The following is a 20,007-nucleotide window of genomic DNA, read 5'->3' on the forward strand; positions in this document are numbered from 1 at the left end:
GAAACAAAGACACTATGGTACGTACGTGGTGTTTGCATACTGTGTCACCACACTATATACAGTGTGACTCTAGGCCGTGTTCGGGGAACAAAGACACTATGGTACGTACGTGGTGTTTGCATACTCTGTGACCACACTATATACAGTGTGACTCTAGGCCGTGTTCGGGGAACAAAGACACTATGGTACGTACGTGGTGTTTGCATACTGTGTCACCACACTATATACAGAGTGACTCTAGGCCGTGTTCGGGGAACAAAGACACTATGGTACGTACGTGGTGTTTGCATACTCTGTCACAACACTATATACAGTGTGACTGTAGGCCGTGTTCGGGGAACAAAGACACTATGGCACGTACGTGGTGTTTGCATACTGTGTCACCACACTATATACAGTGTGACTCTAGGCCATGTTCGGGGAACAAAGCCACTATGGTACGTACGTGGTGTTTGCATACTGTGTCACCACACTATATACACTGTGACTCTAGGCCGTGTTCGGGGAACAAAGACACTATGGTACGTACGTGGTGTTTGCATACTGTGTCACCACACTATATACAGTGTGACTCTAGGCCGTGTTCGGGGAACAAAGACACTATGGTACGTACGTGGTGTTTGCATACTGTGTCACAACACTATAAACAGTGTGACTCTAGGCCGTGTTCGGGGAACAAAGACACTATGGTACGTTCGTGGTGTTTGCATAATCTGTCACCACACTATATACAGTGTGACTGTAGGCCGTGTTCGGGGAACAAAGACACTATGGTACGTACGTGGTGTTTGCATACTCTGTCACAACACTATAAACAGTGTGACTCTAGGCTGTGTTCGGGAAACAAAGACACTATGGTACGTACGTGGTGTTTGCATACTGTGTCACCACACTATATACAGTGTGACTCTAGGCCGTGTTCGGGGAACAAAGACACTATGGTACGTACGTGGTGTTTGCATACTCTGTGACCACACTATATACAGTGTGACTCTAGGCCGTGTTCGGGGAACAAAGACACTATGGTACGTACGTGGTGTTTGCATACTGTGTCACCACACTATATACAGAGTGACTCTAGGCCGTGTTCGGGGAACAAAGACACTATGGTACGTACGTGGTGTTTGCATACTCTGTCACAACACTATATACAGTGTGACTGTAGGCCGTGTTCGGGGAACAAAGACACTATGGCACGTACGTGGTGTTTGCATACTGTGTCACCACACTATATACAGTGTGACTCTAGGCCATGTTCGGGGAACAAAGACACTATGGTACGTACGTGGTGTTTGCATACTGTGTCACCACACTATATACACTGTGACTCTAGGCCATGTTCGGGGAACAAAGACACTATGGTACGTACGTGGTGTTTGCATACTCTGTCACCACACTATATACACTGTGACTCTAGGCCATGTTCGGGGAACAAAGACACTATGGCACGTACGTGGTGTTTGCATACTCTGTCACCACACTATATACAGTGTGACTCTAGGCCGTGTTCGGGGAACAAAGACACTATGGCACGTACGTGGTGTTTGCATACTGTGTCACCACACTATATACACTGTGACTCTAGGCCATGTTCGGGGAACAAAGACACTATGGTACGTACGTGGTGTTTGCATACTGTGTCACCACACTATATACAGTGTGACTCTAGGCCGTGTTCGGGGAACAAAGACACTATGGTACGTACGTGGTGTTTGCATACTGTGTCACAACACTATAAACAGTGTGACTCTAGGCCGTGTTCGGGGAACAAAGACACTATGGTACGTTCGTGGTGTTTGCATAATCTGTCACCACACTATATACAGTGTGACTGTAGGCCGTGTTCGGGGAACAAAGACACTATGGTACGTACGTGGTGTTTGCATACTCTGTCACAACACTATAAACAGTGTGACTCTAGGCTGTGTTCGGGAAACAAAGACACTATGGTACGTACGTGGTGTTTGCATACTGTGTCACCACACTATATACAGTGTGACTCTAGGCCGTGTTCGGGGAACAAAGACACTATGGTACGTACGTGGTGTTTGCATACTCTGTGACCACACTATATACAGTGTGACTCTAGGCCGTGTTCGGGGAACAAAGACACTATGGTACGTACGTGGTGTTTGCATACTGTGTCACCACACTATATACAGAGTGACTCTAGGCCGTGTTCGGGGAACAAAGACACTATGGTACGTACGTGGTGTTTGCATACTCTGTCACAACACTATATACAGTGTGACTGTAGGCCGTGTTCGGGGAACAAAGACACTATGGCACGTACGTGGTGTTTGCATACTGTGTCACCACACTATATACAGTGTGACTCTAGGCCATGTTCGGGGAACAAAGCCACTATGGTACGTACGTGGTGTTTGCATACTGTGTCACCACACTATATACACTGTGACTCTAGGCCGTGTTCGGGGAACAAAGACACTATGGTACGTACGTGGTGTTTGCATACTGTGTCACCACACTATATACAGTGTGACTCTAGGCCGTGTTCGGGGAACAAAGACACTATGGTACGTACGTGGTGTTTGCATACTGTGTCACAACACTATAAACAGTGTGACTCTAGGCCGTGTTCGGGGAACAAAGACACTATGGTACGTTCGTGGTGTTTGCATAATCTGTCACCACACTATATACAGTGTGACTGTAGGCCGTGTTCGGGGAACAAAGACACTATGGTACGTACGTGGTGTTTGCATACTCTGTCACAACACTATAAACAGTGTGACTCTAGGCTGTGTTCGGGAAACAAAGACACTATGGTACGTACGTGGTGTTTGCATACTGTGTCACCACACTATATACAGTGTGACTCTAGGCCGTGTTCGGGGAACAAAGACACTATGGTACGTACGTGGTGTTTGCATACTCTGTGACCACACTATATACAGTGTGACTCTAGGCCGTGTTCGGGGAACAAAGACACTATGGTACGTACGTGGTGTTTGCATACTGTGTCACCACACTATATACAGAGTGACTCTAGGCCGTGTTCGGGGAACAAAGACACTATGGTACGTACGTGGTGTTTGCATACTCTGTCACAACACTATATACAGTGTGACTGTAGGCCGTGTTCGGGGAACAAAGACACTATGGCACGTACGTGGTGTTTGCATACTGTGTCACCACACTATATACAGTGTGACTCTAGGCCATGTTCGGGGAACAAAGACACTATGGTACGTACGTGGTGTTTGCATACTGTGTCACCACACTATATACACTGTGACTCTAGGCCATGTTCGGGGAACAAAGACACTATGGTACGTACGTGGTGTTTGCATACTCTGTCACCACACTATATACACTGTGACTCTAGGCCATGTTCGGGGAACAAAGACACTATGGCACGTACGTGGTGTTTGCATACTCTGTCACAACACTATAAACAGTGTGACTCTAGGCTGTGTTCGGGAAACAAAGACACTATGGTACGTACGTGGTGTTTGCATACTGTGTCACCACACTATATACAGTGTGACTCTAGGCCGTGTTCGGGGAACAAAGACACTATGGTACGTACGTGGTGTTTGCATACTCTGTGACCACACTATATACAGTGTGACTCTAGGCCGTGTTCGGGGAACAAAGACACTATGGTACGTACGTGGTGTTTGCATACTGTGTCACCACACTATATACAGAGTGACTCTAGGCCGTGTTCGGGGAACAAAGACACTATGGTACGTACGTGGTGTTTGCATACTCTGTCACAACACTATATACAGTGTGACTGTAGGCCGTGTTCGGGGAACAAAGACACTATGGCACGTACGTGGTGTTTGCATACTGTGTCACCACACTATATACAGTGTGACTCTAGGCCATGTTCGGGGAACAAAGACACTATGGTACGTACGTGGTGTTTGCATACTGTGTCACCACACTATATACACTGTGACTCTAGGCCATGTTCGGGGAACAAAGACACTATGGTACGTACGTGGTGTTTGCATACTCTGTCACCACACTATATACACTGTGACTCTAGGCCATGTTCGGGGAACAAAGACACTATGGCACGTACGTGGTGTTTGCATACTCTGTCACCACACTATATACAGTGTGACTCTAGGCCGTGTTCGGGGAACAAAGACACTATGGCACGTACGTGGTGTTTGCATACTGTGTCACCACACTATATACACTGTGACTCTAGGCCATGTTCGGGGAACAAAGACACTATGGTACGTACGTGGTGTTTGCATACTGTGTCACCACACTATATACAGTGTGACTCTAGGCCGTGTTCGGGGAACAAAGACACTATGGTACGTACGTGGTGTTTGCATACTGTGTCACAACACTATAAACAGTGTGACTCTAGGCCGTGTTCGGGGAACAAAGACACTATGGTACGTTCGTGGTGTTTGCATAATCTGTCACCACACTATATACAGTGTGACTGTAGGCCGTGTTCGGGGAACAAAGACACTATGGTACGTACGTGGTGTTTGCATACTCTGTCACAACACTATAAACAGTGTGACTCTAGGCTGTGTTCGGGAAACAAAGACACTATGGTACGTACGTGGTGTTTGCATACTGTGTCACCACACTATATACAGTGTGACTCTAGGCCGTGTTCGGGGAACAAAGACACTATGGTACGTACGTGGTGTTTGCATACTCTGTGACCACACTATATACAGTGTGACTCTAGGCCGTGTTCGGGGAACAAAGACACTATGGTACGTACGTGGTGTTTGCATACTGTGTCACCACACTATATACAGAGTGACTCTAGGCCGTGTTCGGGGAACAAAGACACTATGGTACGTACGTGGTGTTTGCATACTCTGTCACAACACTATATACAGTGTGACTGTAGGCCGTGTTCGGGGAACAAAGACACTATGGCACGTACGTGGTGTTTGCATACTGTGTCACCACACTATATACAGTGTGACTCTAGGCCATGTTCGGGGAACAAAGCCACTATGGTACGTACGTGGTGTTTGCATACTGTGTCACCACACTATATACACTGTGACTCTAGGCCGTGTTCGGGGAACAAAGACACTATGGTACGTACGTGGTGTTTGCATACTGTGTCACCACACTATATACAGTGTGACTCTAGGCCGTGTTCGGGGAACAAAGACACTATGGTACGTACGTGGTGTTTGCATACTGTGTCACAACACTATAAACAGTGTGACTCTAGGCCGTGTTCGGGGAACAAAGACACTATGGTACGTTCGTGGTGTTTGCATAATCTGTCACCACACTATATACAGTGTGACTGTAGGCCGTGTTCGGGGAACAAAGACACTATGGTACGTACGTGGTGTTTGCATACTCTGTCACAACACTATAAACAGTGTGACTCTAGGCTGTGTTCGGGAAACAAAGACACTATGGTACGTACGTGGTGTTTGCATACTGTGTCACCACACTATATACAGTGTGACTCTAGGCCGTGTTCGGGGAACAAAGACACTATGGTACGTACGTGGTGTTTGCATACTCTGTGACCACACTATATACAGTGTGACTCTAGGCCGTGTTCGGGGAACAAAGACACTATGGTACGTACGTGGTGTTTGCATACTGTGTCACCACACTATATACAGAGTGACTCTAGGCCGTGTTCGGGGAACAAAGACACTATGGTACGTACGTGGTGTTTGCATACTCTGTCACAACACTATATACAGTGTGACTGTAGGCCGTGTTCGGGGAACAAAGACACTATGGCACGTACGTGGTGTTTGCATACTGTGTCACCACACTATATACAGTGTGACTCTAGGCCATGTTCGGGGAACAAAGACACTATGGTACGTACGTGGTGTTTGCATACTGTGTCACCACACTATATACACTGTGACTCTAGGCCATGTTCGGGGAACAAAGACACTATGGTACGTACGTGGTGTTTGCATACTGTGTCACCACACTATATACACTGTGACTCTAGGCCATGTTCGGGGAACAAAGACACTATGGCACGTACGTGGTGTTTGCATACTCTGTCACCACACTATATACAGTGTGACTCTAGGCCGTGTTCGGGGAACAAAGACACTATGGCACGTACGTGGTGTTTGCATACTGTGTCACCACACTATATACACTGTGACTCTAGGCCGTGTTCGGGGAACAAAGACACTATGGTACGTACGTGGTGTTTGCTTACTCTGTCACCACACTATATACACTGTGACTCTAGGCCATGTTCGGGGGACAAAGACACTATGGCACGTACGTGGTGTTTGCATACTGTGTCACCACACTATATACAGTGTGACTCTAGGCCGTGTTCGGGGAACAAAGACACTATGGTACGTACGTGGTGTTTGCATACTGTGTCACCACACTATATACACTGTGACTCTAGGCCATGTTCGGGGGACAAAGACACTATGGTACGTACGTGGTGTTTGCATACTGTGTCACCACACTATATACAGTGTGACTCTAGGCCGTGTTCGGGGAACAAAGACACTATGGTACGTACGTGGTGTTTGCATACTGTGTCACAACACTATAAACAGTGTGACTCTAGGCCGTGTTCGGGGAACAAAGACACTATGGTACGTTCGTGGTGTTTGCATAATCTGTCACCACACTATATACAGTGTGACTGTAGGCCGTGTTCGGGGAACAAAGACACTATGGTACGTACGTGGTGTTTGCATACTCTGTCACAACACTATAAACAGTGTGACTCTAGGCTGTGTTCGGGAAACAAAGACACTATGGTACGTACGTGGTGTTTGCATACTGTGTCACCACACTATATACAGTGTGACTCTAGGCCGTGTTCATGGAACAAAGACACTATGGTACGTACGTGGTGTTTGCATACTCTGTGACCACACTATATACAGTGTGACTCTAGGCCGTGTTCGGGGAACAAAGACACTATGGTACGTACGTGGTGTTTGCATACTGTGTCACCACACTATATACAGAGTGACTCTAGGCCGTGTTCGGGGAACAAAGACACTATGGTACGTACGTGGTGTTTGCATACTCTGTCACAACACTATATACAGTGTGACTGTAGGCCGTGTTCGGGGAACAAAGACACTATGGCACGTACGTGGTGTTTGCATACTGTGTCACCACACTATATACAGTGTGACTCTAGGCCATGTTCGGGGAACAAAGACACTATGGTACGTACGTGGTGTTTGCATACTGTGTCACCACACTATATACACTGTGACTCTAGGCCATGTTCGGGGAACAAAGACACTATGGTACGTACGTGGTGTTTGCATACTCTGTCACCACACTATATACACTGTGACTCTAGGCCATGTTCGGGGAACAAAGACACTATGGCACGTACGTGGTGTTTGCATACTCTGTCACCACACTATATACAGTGTGACTCTAGGCCGTGTTCGGGGAACAAAGACACTATGGCACGTACGTGGTGTTTGCATACTGTGTCACCACACTATATACACTGTGACTCTAGGCCGTGTTCGGGGAACAAAGACACTATGGTACGTACGTGGTGTTTGCTTACTCTGTCACCACACTATATACACTGTGACTCTAGGCCATGTTCGGGGGACAAAGACACTATGGCACGTACGTGGTGTTTGCATACTGTGTCACCACACTATATACAGTGTGACTCTAGGCCGTGTTCGGGGAACAAAGACACTATGGTACGTACGTGGTGTTTGCATACTGTGTCACCACACTATATACACTGTGACTCTAGGCCGTGTTCGGGGAACAAAGACACTATGGTACGTACGTGGTGTTTGCATACTCTGTCACCACACTATATACACTGTGACTCTAGGCCGTGTTCGGGGAACAGAGACACTATGGTACGTACGTGGTGTTTGCATACTGTGTCACCACACTTTATACAGTGTGACTCTAGGCCATGTTCGGGGAACAAAGACACTATGGTACGTACGTGGTGTTTGCATACTGTGTCACCACACTATATACAGTGTGACTCTAGGCCGTGTTCGGGGAACAAAGACACTATGGCACGTACGTGGTGTTTGCATACTCTGTCACCACACTATATACAGTGTGACTCTAGGCCGTGTTCGGGGAACAAAGACACTATGGTACGTACGTGGTGTTTGCATACTCTGTCACCATACTATATACACTGTGACTCTAGGCCGTGTTCGGGGAACAAAGACACTATGGCACGTACGTGGTGTTTGTATACTGTGTCACCACACTATATACAGTGTGACTCTAGGCCGTGTTCGGGGAACAAAGACACCATGGTACGTACGTAGTGTTTGCATACTGTGTAACCACACTATATACAGTGTGACTCTAGGCCGTGTTCGGGGAACAAAGACACGATGGTACGTACGTGGTGTTTGCATACTGTGTCACCACACTATATACAGTGTGACTCTAGGCCGTGTTCGGGGAACAAAGACACTATGGTACGTACGTGGTGTTTGCATACTCTGTCACCATACTATATACACTGTGACTCTAGGCCGTGTTCGGGGAACAAAGACACTATGGCACGTACGTCTTGTTTGTATACTGTGTCACCACACTATATACAGTGTGACTCTAGGCCGTGTTCGGGGAACAAAGACACCATGGTACGTACGTAGTGTTTGCATACTGTGTAACCACACTATATACAGTGTGACTCTAGGCCGTGTTCGGGGAACAAAGACACGATGGTACGTACGTGGTGTTTGCATACTGTGTCACCACACTATATACAGTGTGACTCTAGGCCGTGTTCGGGGAACAAAGACACTATGGTACGTACGTGGTGTTTGCATACTCTGTCACCATACTATATACACTGTGACTCTAGGCCGTGTTCGGGGAACAAAGACACTATGGCACGTACGTGGTGTTTGTATACTGTGTCACCACACTATATACAGTGTGACTCTAGGCCGTGTTCGGGGAACAAAGACACCATGGTACGTACGTAGTGTTTGCATACTGTGTAACCACACTATATACAGTGTGACTCTAGGCCGTGTTCGGGGAACAAAGACACTATGGTACGTACGTGGTGTTTCCATACTCTGTGACCACACTATATACAGTGTGACTCTAGGCCGTGTTCGGGGAACAAAGACACTATGGTACGTACGTGGTTTTGCATACTGTGTCACCATACTATATACACTGTGACTCTAGGCCGTGTTCGGGGAACAAAGACACTATGGTACGTACGTGGTGTTTGCATACTGTGTCACCACACTATATACAGTTTGACTCTAGGCCGTGTTCGGGGAACAAAGACACTATGGCACGTACGTGGTGTTTGCATTATCTGTGACCACACTATATGCAGTGTGACTCTAGGCCGTGTTCGGGGAACAAAGACACTATGGTACGTACGTGGTGTTTGCATTATCTGTGACCACACTATATGCAGTGTGACTGTAGGCCGTGTTCGGGGAACAAAGACGCTATGGTACGTACGTGGTGTTTGCATACTCTGTCACCACACTATATACACTGTGACTCTAGGCCGTGTTCGGGGAACAAAGACACTATGGTACGTACGTGGTGTTTGCATACTGTGTCACCACACTATATACAGAGTGACTCTAGGCCGTGTTCGGGGAACAAAGACACTATGGTACGTACGTGGTGTTTGCATACTCTGTCACAACACTATATACAGTGTGACTGTAGGCCGTGTTCGGGGAACAAAGACACTATGGCACGTACGTGGTGTTTGCATACTGTGTCACCACACTATATACAGTGTGACTCTAGGCCATGTTCGGGGAACAAAGACACTATGGTACGTACGTGGTGTTTGCATACTGTGTCACCACACTATATACAGTGTGACTCTAGGCCGTGTTCGGGGAACAAAGACACTATGGTACGTACGTGGTGTTTGCATACTGTGTCACAACACTATAAACAGTGTGACTCTAGGCCGTGTTCGGGGAACAAAGACACTATGGTACGTTCGTGGTGTTTGCATAATCTGTCACCACAATATATACAGTGTGACTGTAGGCCGTGTTCGGGGAACAAAGACACTATGGTACGTACGTGGTGTTTGCATACTCTGTCACAACACTATAAACAGTGTGACTCTAGGCTGTGTTCCGGAAACAAAGACACTATGGTACGTACGTGGTGTTTGCATACTGTGTCACCACACTATATACAGTGTGACTCTAGGCCGTGTTCGGGGAACAAAGACACTATGGTACGTACGTGGTGTTTGCATACTCTGTGACCACACTATATACAGTGTGACTCTAGGCCGTGTTCGGGGAACAAAGACACTATGGTACGTACGTGGTGTTTGCATACTGTGTCACCACACTATATACAGAGTGACTCTAGGCCGTGTTCAGGGAACAAAGACACTATGGTACGTACGTGGTGTTTGCATACTCTGTCAGAACACTATATACAGTGTGACTGTAGGCCGTGTTCGGGGAACAAAGACACTATGGCACGTACGTGGTGTTTGCATACTGTGTCACCACACTATATACAGAGTGACTCTAGGCCGTGTTCGGGGAACAAAGACACTATGGTACGTACGTGGTGTTTGCATACTGTGTCACCACACTATATACACTGTGACTCTAGGCCATGTTCGGGGGACAAAGACACTATGGCACGTACGTGGTGTTTGCATACTGTGTCACCACACTATATACAGTGTGACTCTAGGCCGTGTTCGGGGAACAAAGACACTATGGTACGTACGTGGTGTTTGCATACTGTGTCACCACACTATATACACTGTGACTCTAGGCCGTGTTCGGGGAACAAAGACACTATGGTACGTACGTGGTGTTTGCATACTCTGTCACCACACTATATACACTGTGACTCTAGGCCGTGTTCGGGGAACAGAGACACTATGGTACGTACGTGGTGTTTGCATACTGTGTCACCACACTTTATACAGTGTGACTCTAGGCCATGTTCGGGGAACAAAGACACTATGGTACGTACGTGGTGTTTGCATACTGTGTCACCACACTATATACAGTGTGACTCTAGGCCGTGTTCGGGGAACAAAGACACTATGGCACGTACGTGGTGTTTGCATACTGTGTCACCACACTATATACAGTGTGACTCTAGGCCGTGTTCGGGGAACAAAGACACTATGGTACGTACGTGGTGTTTGCATACTCTGTCACCACACTATATACACTGTGACTCTAGGCCGTGTTCGGGGAACAAAGACACTATGGCACGTACGTGGTGTTTGCATACTGTGTCACCACACTATATACAGTGTGACTCTAGGCCGTGTTCGGGGAACAAAGACACCATGGTACGTACGTAGTGTTTGCATACTGTGTAACCACACTATATACAGTGTGACTCTAGGCCGTGTTCGGGGAACAAAGACACTATGGTACGTACGTGGTGTTTGCATACTCTGTCACCACGCTATATACAGTGTGACTCTAGGCCGTGTTCGGGGAACAAAGACACTATGATACGTACGTAGTGTTTGCATACTCTGTCACCACGCTATATACACTGTGACTCTAGGCCATGTTTGGGGAACAAAGACACCAAGTACGTACGTGGTGTTTGCATACTGTGTCACCACACTATATACAGAGTGACTCTAGGCCGTGTTCGGGGAACAAAGACACTATGGTACGTACGTGGTGTTTGCATACTGTGTCACCACACTATATACATTGTGACTCTAGGCCGTGTTCGGGGAACAAAGACACTATGGTACGTACGTGGTGTTTGCATACTGTGTCACCACACTATATACATTGTGACTCTAGGCCGTGTTCGGGGAACAAAGACACTATGGTACGTACGTGGTGTTTCCATACTCTGTGACCACACTATATACAGTGTGACTCTAGGCCGTGTTCGGGGAACAAAGACACTATGGTACGTACGTGGTGTTTGCATACTGTGTCACCATACTATATACACTGTGACTCTAGGCCGTGTTCGGGGTACAAAGACACTATGGTACGTACGTGGTGTTTGCATACTGTGTCACCACACTATATACAGTTTGACTCTAGGCCGTGTTCGGGGAACAAAGACACTATGGCACGTACGTGGTGTTTGCATTATCTGTGACCACACTATATGCAGTGTGACTCTAGGCCGTGTTCGGGGAACAAAGACACTATGGTACGTACGTGGTGTTTGCATTATCTGTGACCACACTATATGCAGTGTGACTCTAGGCCGTGTTCGGGGAACAAAGACACTATGGTACGTACGTGGTGTTTGCATACTCTGTCACAACGCTATATACACTGTGACTCTAGGCCGTGTTCGGGGAACAAAGACACTATGGTACGTACGTGGTGTTTGCATACTCTGTCACCACACTATATACAGTGTGACTCTAGGCCGTGTTCGGGGAACAAAGACACTATGGTACGTACGTGGTGTTTGTATACTGTGTCACCACACTATATACAGTGTGACTCTAGGCCGTGTTCGGGGAACAAAGACACTATGGTACGTACGTGGTGTTTGCATACTGTGTCACCACACTATATACATTGTGACTCTAGGCCGTGTTCGGGGAACAAAGACACTATGGTACGTACGTGGTGTTTGCATACTATGTCACCACACTATATACATTGTGACTCTAGGCCGTGTTCGGGGAACAAAGACACTATGGTACGTACGTGGTGTTTCCATACTCTGTGACCACACTATATACAGTGTGACTCTAGGCCGTGTTCGGGGAACAAAGACACTATGGTACGTACGTGGTTTTGCATACTGTGTCACCATACTATATGCAGTGTGACTCTAGGCCGTGTTCGGGGTACAAAGACACTATGGTACGTACGTGGTGTTTGCATACTGTGTCACCACACTATATACAGTTTGACTCTAGGCCGTGTTCGGGGAACAAAGACACTATGGCACGTACGTGGTGTTTGCATTATCTGTGACCACACTATATGCAGTGTGACTCTAGGCCGTCTTCGGGGAACAAAGACACTATGGTACGTACGTGGTGTTTGCATTATCTGTGACCACACTATATGCAGTGTGACTCTAGGCCGTGTTCGGGGAACAAAGACACTATGGTACGTACGTGGTGTTTGCATACTCTGTCACCACACTATATACACTGTGACTCTAGGCCGTGTTCGGGGAACAAAGACACTATGGTACGTACGTGGTGTTTGCATACTCTGTCACCACACTATATACAGTGTGACTCTAGGCCGTGTTCGGGGAACAAAGACACTATGGTACGTACGTGGTGTTTGTATACTGTGTCACCACACTATATACAGTGTGACTCTAGGCCGTGTTCGGGGAACAAAGACACTATGGTACGTACGTGGTGTTTGCATACTCTGTGACCACACTATATACAGTGTGACTCTAGGCCGTGTTCGGGGAACAAAGACACTATGGTACGTACGTGGTGTTTGCATACTGTGTCACCACACTATATACAGAGTGACTCTAGGCCGTGTTCGGGGAACAAAGACACTATGGTACGTACGTGGTGTTTGCATACTCTGTCACAACACTATATACACTGTGACTCTAGGCCGTGTTCGGGGAACAAAGACACTATGGCACGTACGTGGTGTTTGCATACTGTGTCACCACACTATATACAGTGTGACTCTAGGCCATGTTCGGGGTACAAAGACACTATGGTACGTACGTGGTGTTTGCATACTGTGTCACCACACTATATACACTGTGACTCTAGGCCGTGTTCAGGGAACAAAGACACTATGATACGTACGTGGTGTTTGCATACTGTGTCACAACACTATAAACAGTGTGACTCTAGGCCGTGTTCGGGGAACAAAGACACTATGGTACGTTCGTGGTGTTTGCATAATCTGTCACCACACTATATACAGTGTGACTCTAGGCCGTGTTCGGGGAACAAAGACACTATGGTACGGACGTGGTGTTTGCATACTCTGTCACAACACTATATACAGTGTGACTCTAGGCTGTGTTCGGGGAACAAAGACACTATGGTACGTACGTGGTGTTTGCATACTCTGTCACAACACTATAAACAGTGTGACTCTAGGCTGTGTTCGGGAAACAAAGACACTATGGTACGTACGTGGTGTTTGCATACTCTGTCACCACACTATATACAGTGTGACTCTAGGCCGTGTTCGGGGAACAAAGACACTATATGTTTTAATTTAATTAAAAGGGTAAATAATCAAATGAGTTTCATGTATATATATGTATAGTACGCTGTGCACTTTCTGTGCATACACCTGATGAAGGAGCAGGAAGAAGCTCTGAAACAGTCGTACAAAGAATAACAGAAGTTTCCATCGATAAAAAAATGTTTTGTAGTCAGATTCTATGTTGTTTCCTCTTTTTCACTGAAGTTCGTCCATGAACTCTTCGTGTACCTATCCTTGCACAGTTCACATATACACCTGGTGGTGATGGACTCGCTGCTGTCGTATCACAGCTCAGACTGAATAGATTCGTCCATACGTTCTCCCCCCATGGTTAGAGGGTTGTATGCATAGATTGGTCTCACTGGAGGAGTTAAATCGATTACAGATATATCATCTCCTAGGTTTGTCTTTCTGGTTTCAGAATCGTAGATTTGTAGACGGCAATCTACATCTGGCATAGTGACGTATCTGCCTCTCTCTACAGCAACATCTGTACATGTGTCGACAGGTGCGTGTTCCTCACCACACTTCAGCTCGGCGGTGTCGGGGGAGTTTGTTCCTTCCGGCAAGGTAGTGTTGGCACCTCCGCCAGTAGGTGCTGACTTATCGGGCTTATCGGGATGTTTACGTCTGCAATAAGGTTATAATAGTGCTATCATAACAAACATCATACACATAGATGGCACTGGTCACTTGAGAATTGACTTGTTTTTAAGAATATGTTGGTTTTTTTGCGTTTACTGAGGTATAAAACATTTTTTAGACCATTCTTATAAAAAAATGTACGAACAATAACGACTTCCCAGAATTCTTATTTAAGCATTAACATTTAAATATTCCATAATGCCATATGAACTCCGTCCAATGCCATTACAAGCCAATCAGGAAACAGTAGTCCGTTAGTGGGCTTGGCAATTCGGTTTATGGAAACATAAGACAGATATATATTTTTTTTTCACAATGCAGAACATCCAGTATGTGTGGTGAATGATTTCTATTTTTCTGGAACAAGGACACGTTTCCAGGAACAGATTATTCTTTTCAAAATGAACTCTACAGACTGTATCTGGCTCAGTCAGCCTCCACACCATCAGTCTGTAATCACGGTAATCTTTTAATAACAATTTGGCAACGCCGTAATACTCCACCTTAATATATTAAAACATTGTCGTAAACATAAAAAGTCATATTGTTGTACATCAGGGGTAATAATAACTTTTCCGATTATCTAATTTGTAGTTGGGTATGACATACACGTTTCATGTCCGAGGATTATGTCATGGACAGCTGCTGATGTTACGTCATCGTTTTCAATGTGTGTATGACGGCGGCATATAGCCTATCACATATCCACATCACCCATGTACTATACTGAGTCAAATTAAAAACTTCACATTTTTAAAAGTAATCGCATATATGATATACAACGGACAAATGTATCAGAGAAGGTAATTTTCAATCATTAATGTCCAAAGAAGGATTTTAATTAACGGTGGTAACCATAATTTGTGGCATGCACCTACGGTATTCGGCAATAAAATCAACAGTTTAAATCATAAGTCACGAGAATCTGATGGCACACAAGTTCAGTAACGTGTATGACCACCATGTGCGTTGACAACTGCCACACAACGCCTCCGCATGGACCTTGTGATGCTTGTGAACACATGATTGGAAAGACGACGCCATTGTTGCTGCAAAATGGTGCCAAGATCTTGCAAATTCTGTGGTTGGTTCTTGAGAGTGCGCAGACTTCTGCTAAGATCATCCCAGACGTGTTCGATGGGATTGAGGTCGGGAGACCTTGACGGCCAGTCCATGACGTTGACTCCCGCATTCTGAAGGAAATTCCTTGTCACAAATGCTGTGGGGGGTCTGGCATTGTCGTGTTGGAAGATCAAACCGGGTCCATGTGCTGCCATAAAAGGCAGAAGTTCTGGTGCCAGTACCTGGTCGCGGTAAGCAGCAGCGTTGATGTTGCCACGGATGATAAGAAGCCTGGAACGTGCATTGCCACAGAAAGCACCCCACACCATGACACTTCCACCTCGAAATCTGTCAACGTCCTGTACACAACTGTGGGCGTAACGTTCATGACGGCGCCTCCACACCCTCGCCCTACCATCAGCAAATCGAAGATTAAATCGGGATTCATCACTGAAGACGACTTGATTCCAATTCCTCTGAGTCCATCGTAAGTGTCGCTGTGCCCACAATTGACGTTGACGTCTGTGTAATTGAGTCAGAATCGGCCCGCAGTATGGCCGTCGTGCTTGAAGGTGAGCAGTTCTCAGGCATACTCAGTCTACCCCTAAACAGTTCATTTCTGGTTGATGTAGCCGTCAAAAATCGGTTACGGAGGTGACGTAAGACAATCTGACGATCCTCTGCATGTGACGTCACACGTGGTCGTCCTGGCCGAGGGCGATCAGCGGTGGTACCCGTTTGCTGTAGACGCGTCTGTAAATCATAAACAGTCCGTCGACTACAACCCATCGTCCTTGCGACTTCAGCTACGGACGTTCGCGTCTGCAACATGCCGATGGCACGTTCACGTTGCACATTTGAAAGGCGTGGCATGACAAATGCCCGTAAAGACTTTTGTTTTCTTGTGTTTTTCTTTTTTTTTGTTAATGACTGCTAACAAGCATGGCTGAAAACACGTGCGGTATTACGGTCACGTGACCAGTTACACGTGAAAAAACACTTTAGCCACTATAGTGCACGTGCTGTGCACATGATTTTGATTGATTCACCTGCACATAAACGGGTGTTATCTGAAGACAATACGTGGCCATTACTGTTTAAATACACAATAAGGGCCCAAAATAATAACTGGTCAAAATGTTAAAATTTTAGGATTGTGAAGTTTTTAATTTGGTTCAGTATATATTGCATATACCACGTGCATATAATCCATGTTTGTTTGTTTGTGGCACTCAGCAATATCCCAGCTAGAAGACAGCGGTCTGTGAATGAGCGCGTCTGGACCAAACAATCCAGTGATTGACATCATGAGCATCGATCCACGCAATTTTTAAGTCAACGAGCCTGACCACCCGATCCCGTTAGTCGCCTTTTACCCTTTTATCTCGGCTCTTCACGGGTCTATTATCCATTTAATTATCCCGTATATTACACATTCATGTAACACATGTATGTAACACATGTATCCAACACATATATGTAACACATGTATGTAACACATGAATGTAACACATGAATGTAACACATGTATTTAACACATGTATCCAACACATATATGTAACACATGTATGTAACACATGCATGTAGCACATGTATGTAACACATGTATTTAACACATGTATCCAACACATATATGTAACACATGTATGCAACACATGAATGTAACACATGAATGTAACACATGTATTTAACATATGTATGCAACACATGAATGTAACACATGTATGTAACACATGTATTTAACACATGTATCCAACACATATATGTAACACATATATGTAACACATGAATGTAACACATGAATGTAACACATGTATCCAACACATGTATGTAACACATGTATGTAACACATGAATGTAAAACATGTACCACATGTATGTAACACATGTATGTTACACATGTACCACATGTATGCAACACATGTATGTTACACATGTACCACATGTATGCAACACATGTATCCAACACATGTATGTAACACTTGTACCACATGTATGTAACACATGTATGTAACACATGTATGTAACAAATGTATGTAACACATGTATTTAACACATGTATGTAACATATGTACCACATGTATGTAACACATATATGTCACACATGTATGTTACACATGTATGTAACAAATGTATGTAACACATGTACCACATGTATGTAACACATGAATGTAACACATGTATCCAACACATGTATGTAACACATGTACCACATGTATGTAACACATGTATGTTACACATGTATGTACCAAATGTATGTAACACATGTATTTAACACATGTATGTAACACATGTACCACATGTATGTAACACATGTATGTAACAAATGTATGTAACACATGTACCACATGTACCACATGTATGTAACACATGTATGTAACACATGTATGTTACACATGTATGTAACAAATGTATGTAACACATGTATTTAACACATGTATGTAACACATGTACCACATGTATGTAACACATGTATGTCACACATGTATGTTACACGTGTATGTAACAAATGTATGTAACACATGTACCACATGTACCACATGTATGTAACACATGTACCACATGTATGTAACACATGTACCACATGTACCACATGTATGTAACACATGTATGTCACACATGTATGTTACACGTGTATGTAACAAATGTATGTACCACATGTACCACATGTACCACATGTATGTAACACATGTATGTAACACATGTATGTTACACATGTAACACATGTACCACATGTATGTTACACATGTATGTTACACATGTATGTAACAAATGTATGTAACACATGTACCACATGAATGTAACACATGCATGTAACACATGTATGTAACACATGTACCACATGTATGTAACACATGAATGTAACACATGTATCCAACACATGTATGTAACACATGTACCACATGTATGTAACACATGTATGTTACACATGTATGTAACAAATGTATGTAACACATGTACCACATGTATGTAACACATGATTGTAACACATGTCTTTAACACATGTATGTAACACATGTATGTAACACATGATTGTAACACATGTCTTTAACACATGTATGTAACACATGTATGTAACACATGAATGTAACACATGAATGTAACACAATATGTAACACATGTATGTAACACATGAATGTAACACATGTATGTAACACATGAATGTAACACATGAATGTAACACATGAATGTAACACAATATGTAACACATGTATGTAACACATGTATGTAACACATGTATGTAACACATGAATGTATGTAACACATGAATGTAACACATGAATGTAACACATGAATGTAACACAATATGTAACACATGTATGTAACACATGTATGTAACACATGTACCACATGAATGTAACACATGTATGTTACACAGGAACGTTACACATGTATGTCACCTGATGACGTGGTACGTCACACCGGAAGTCACTAGGGCAGTGAGGACGATGGTCACAACGACAGTGCCAGCCATTGCAGCTGCTGATGTACACGCTCCATCACCTGGAAGTGAAAAATAGATGTAGAATTGATACTTACGTGTGGTATTGTATGTGATAATAGCTCATCTTAAATCTCATACAAGAAAAAGACCTTAACCTAGAATGTGCGTGTTTGGACGTGTGTAAACGCTTTCTTATAGCGTGTACTTACTGTATCTACAAACTAGTCAAGAAACTGAACTGAGTGTCACCTCGCAGGTACATTCAATGTCTTACAGACAAATAAACTTAGAGATGAAATTCGAAAGTAGTTCAAACACTCAGCTGGTCAGCGTGAAAGGTTTGTCTGGTGTCATCAGTATCCGATACTGAGTCATGAACACCTGAACGTGGCAGTCAGAGGCGTACAATCAACACGCATCGTTTCCGAGATTTCTTATGATTATGGAAAAATTGCTGTCGCTCTTATTATCACCTGTATCTGAGGAGGAGGATACCGGGCAAGACGAGATGGGAACTGATGTTTGAGCCCCTGTGTAACAAAATTGATAATTAGCACGGAAGAAGTTCTTATAATCATAACTATGGATGAAATCTATACACTTATAGGATCACCGAACTTAACGTTCAGCAATATAAGTACTTGAGACTGAAGTTAAATTCAGCACAATAGCTTCAGTAGAGATTATTTTTATGATATAGTCGGATTCGTACAATCGACTTTTGGCAGAG

At 44.7% G+C, this 20,007-nt stretch overlaps 1 protein-coding gene across 5 annotated transcripts in view; it reads right to left on the bottom strand.

Moving 5' to 3' along the window:
* Positions 1-14,330: 14,330 nt before the first annotated feature.
* Positions 14,331-20,007, bottom strand: part of LOC124112381 (flocculation protein FLO11-like) — a 32,723-nt gene continuing 27,046 nt past the window's right edge. For all 5 annotated transcript variants that reach the window (XM_046472474.2, XM_046472473.2, XM_048383449.1 and 2 more), the window contains 3 exons: positions 19,751-19,807; positions 19,234-19,336; positions 14,331-14,756 (listed from right to left, as the gene is read on the bottom strand). In XM_046472474.2, the coding sequence (XP_046328430.2) occupies positions 14,411-14,756; positions 19,234-19,336; positions 19,751-19,807 (506 nt within the window). In that variant the 3' untranslated portion in view covers positions 14,331-14,410. The remainder of the gene's footprint in view (positions 14,757-19,233; positions 19,337-19,750; positions 19,808-20,007) is intronic.

Source organism: Haliotis rufescens, unplaced genomic scaffold (assembly GCF_023055435.1).
Source record: "Haliotis rufescens isolate VD_foot unplaced genomic scaffold, xgHalRufe1.0.p SCAF_48, whole genome shotgun sequence".
Lineage (NCBI taxonomy): Eukaryota > Metazoa > Mollusca > Gastropoda > Lepetellida > Haliotidae > Haliotis > Haliotis rufescens.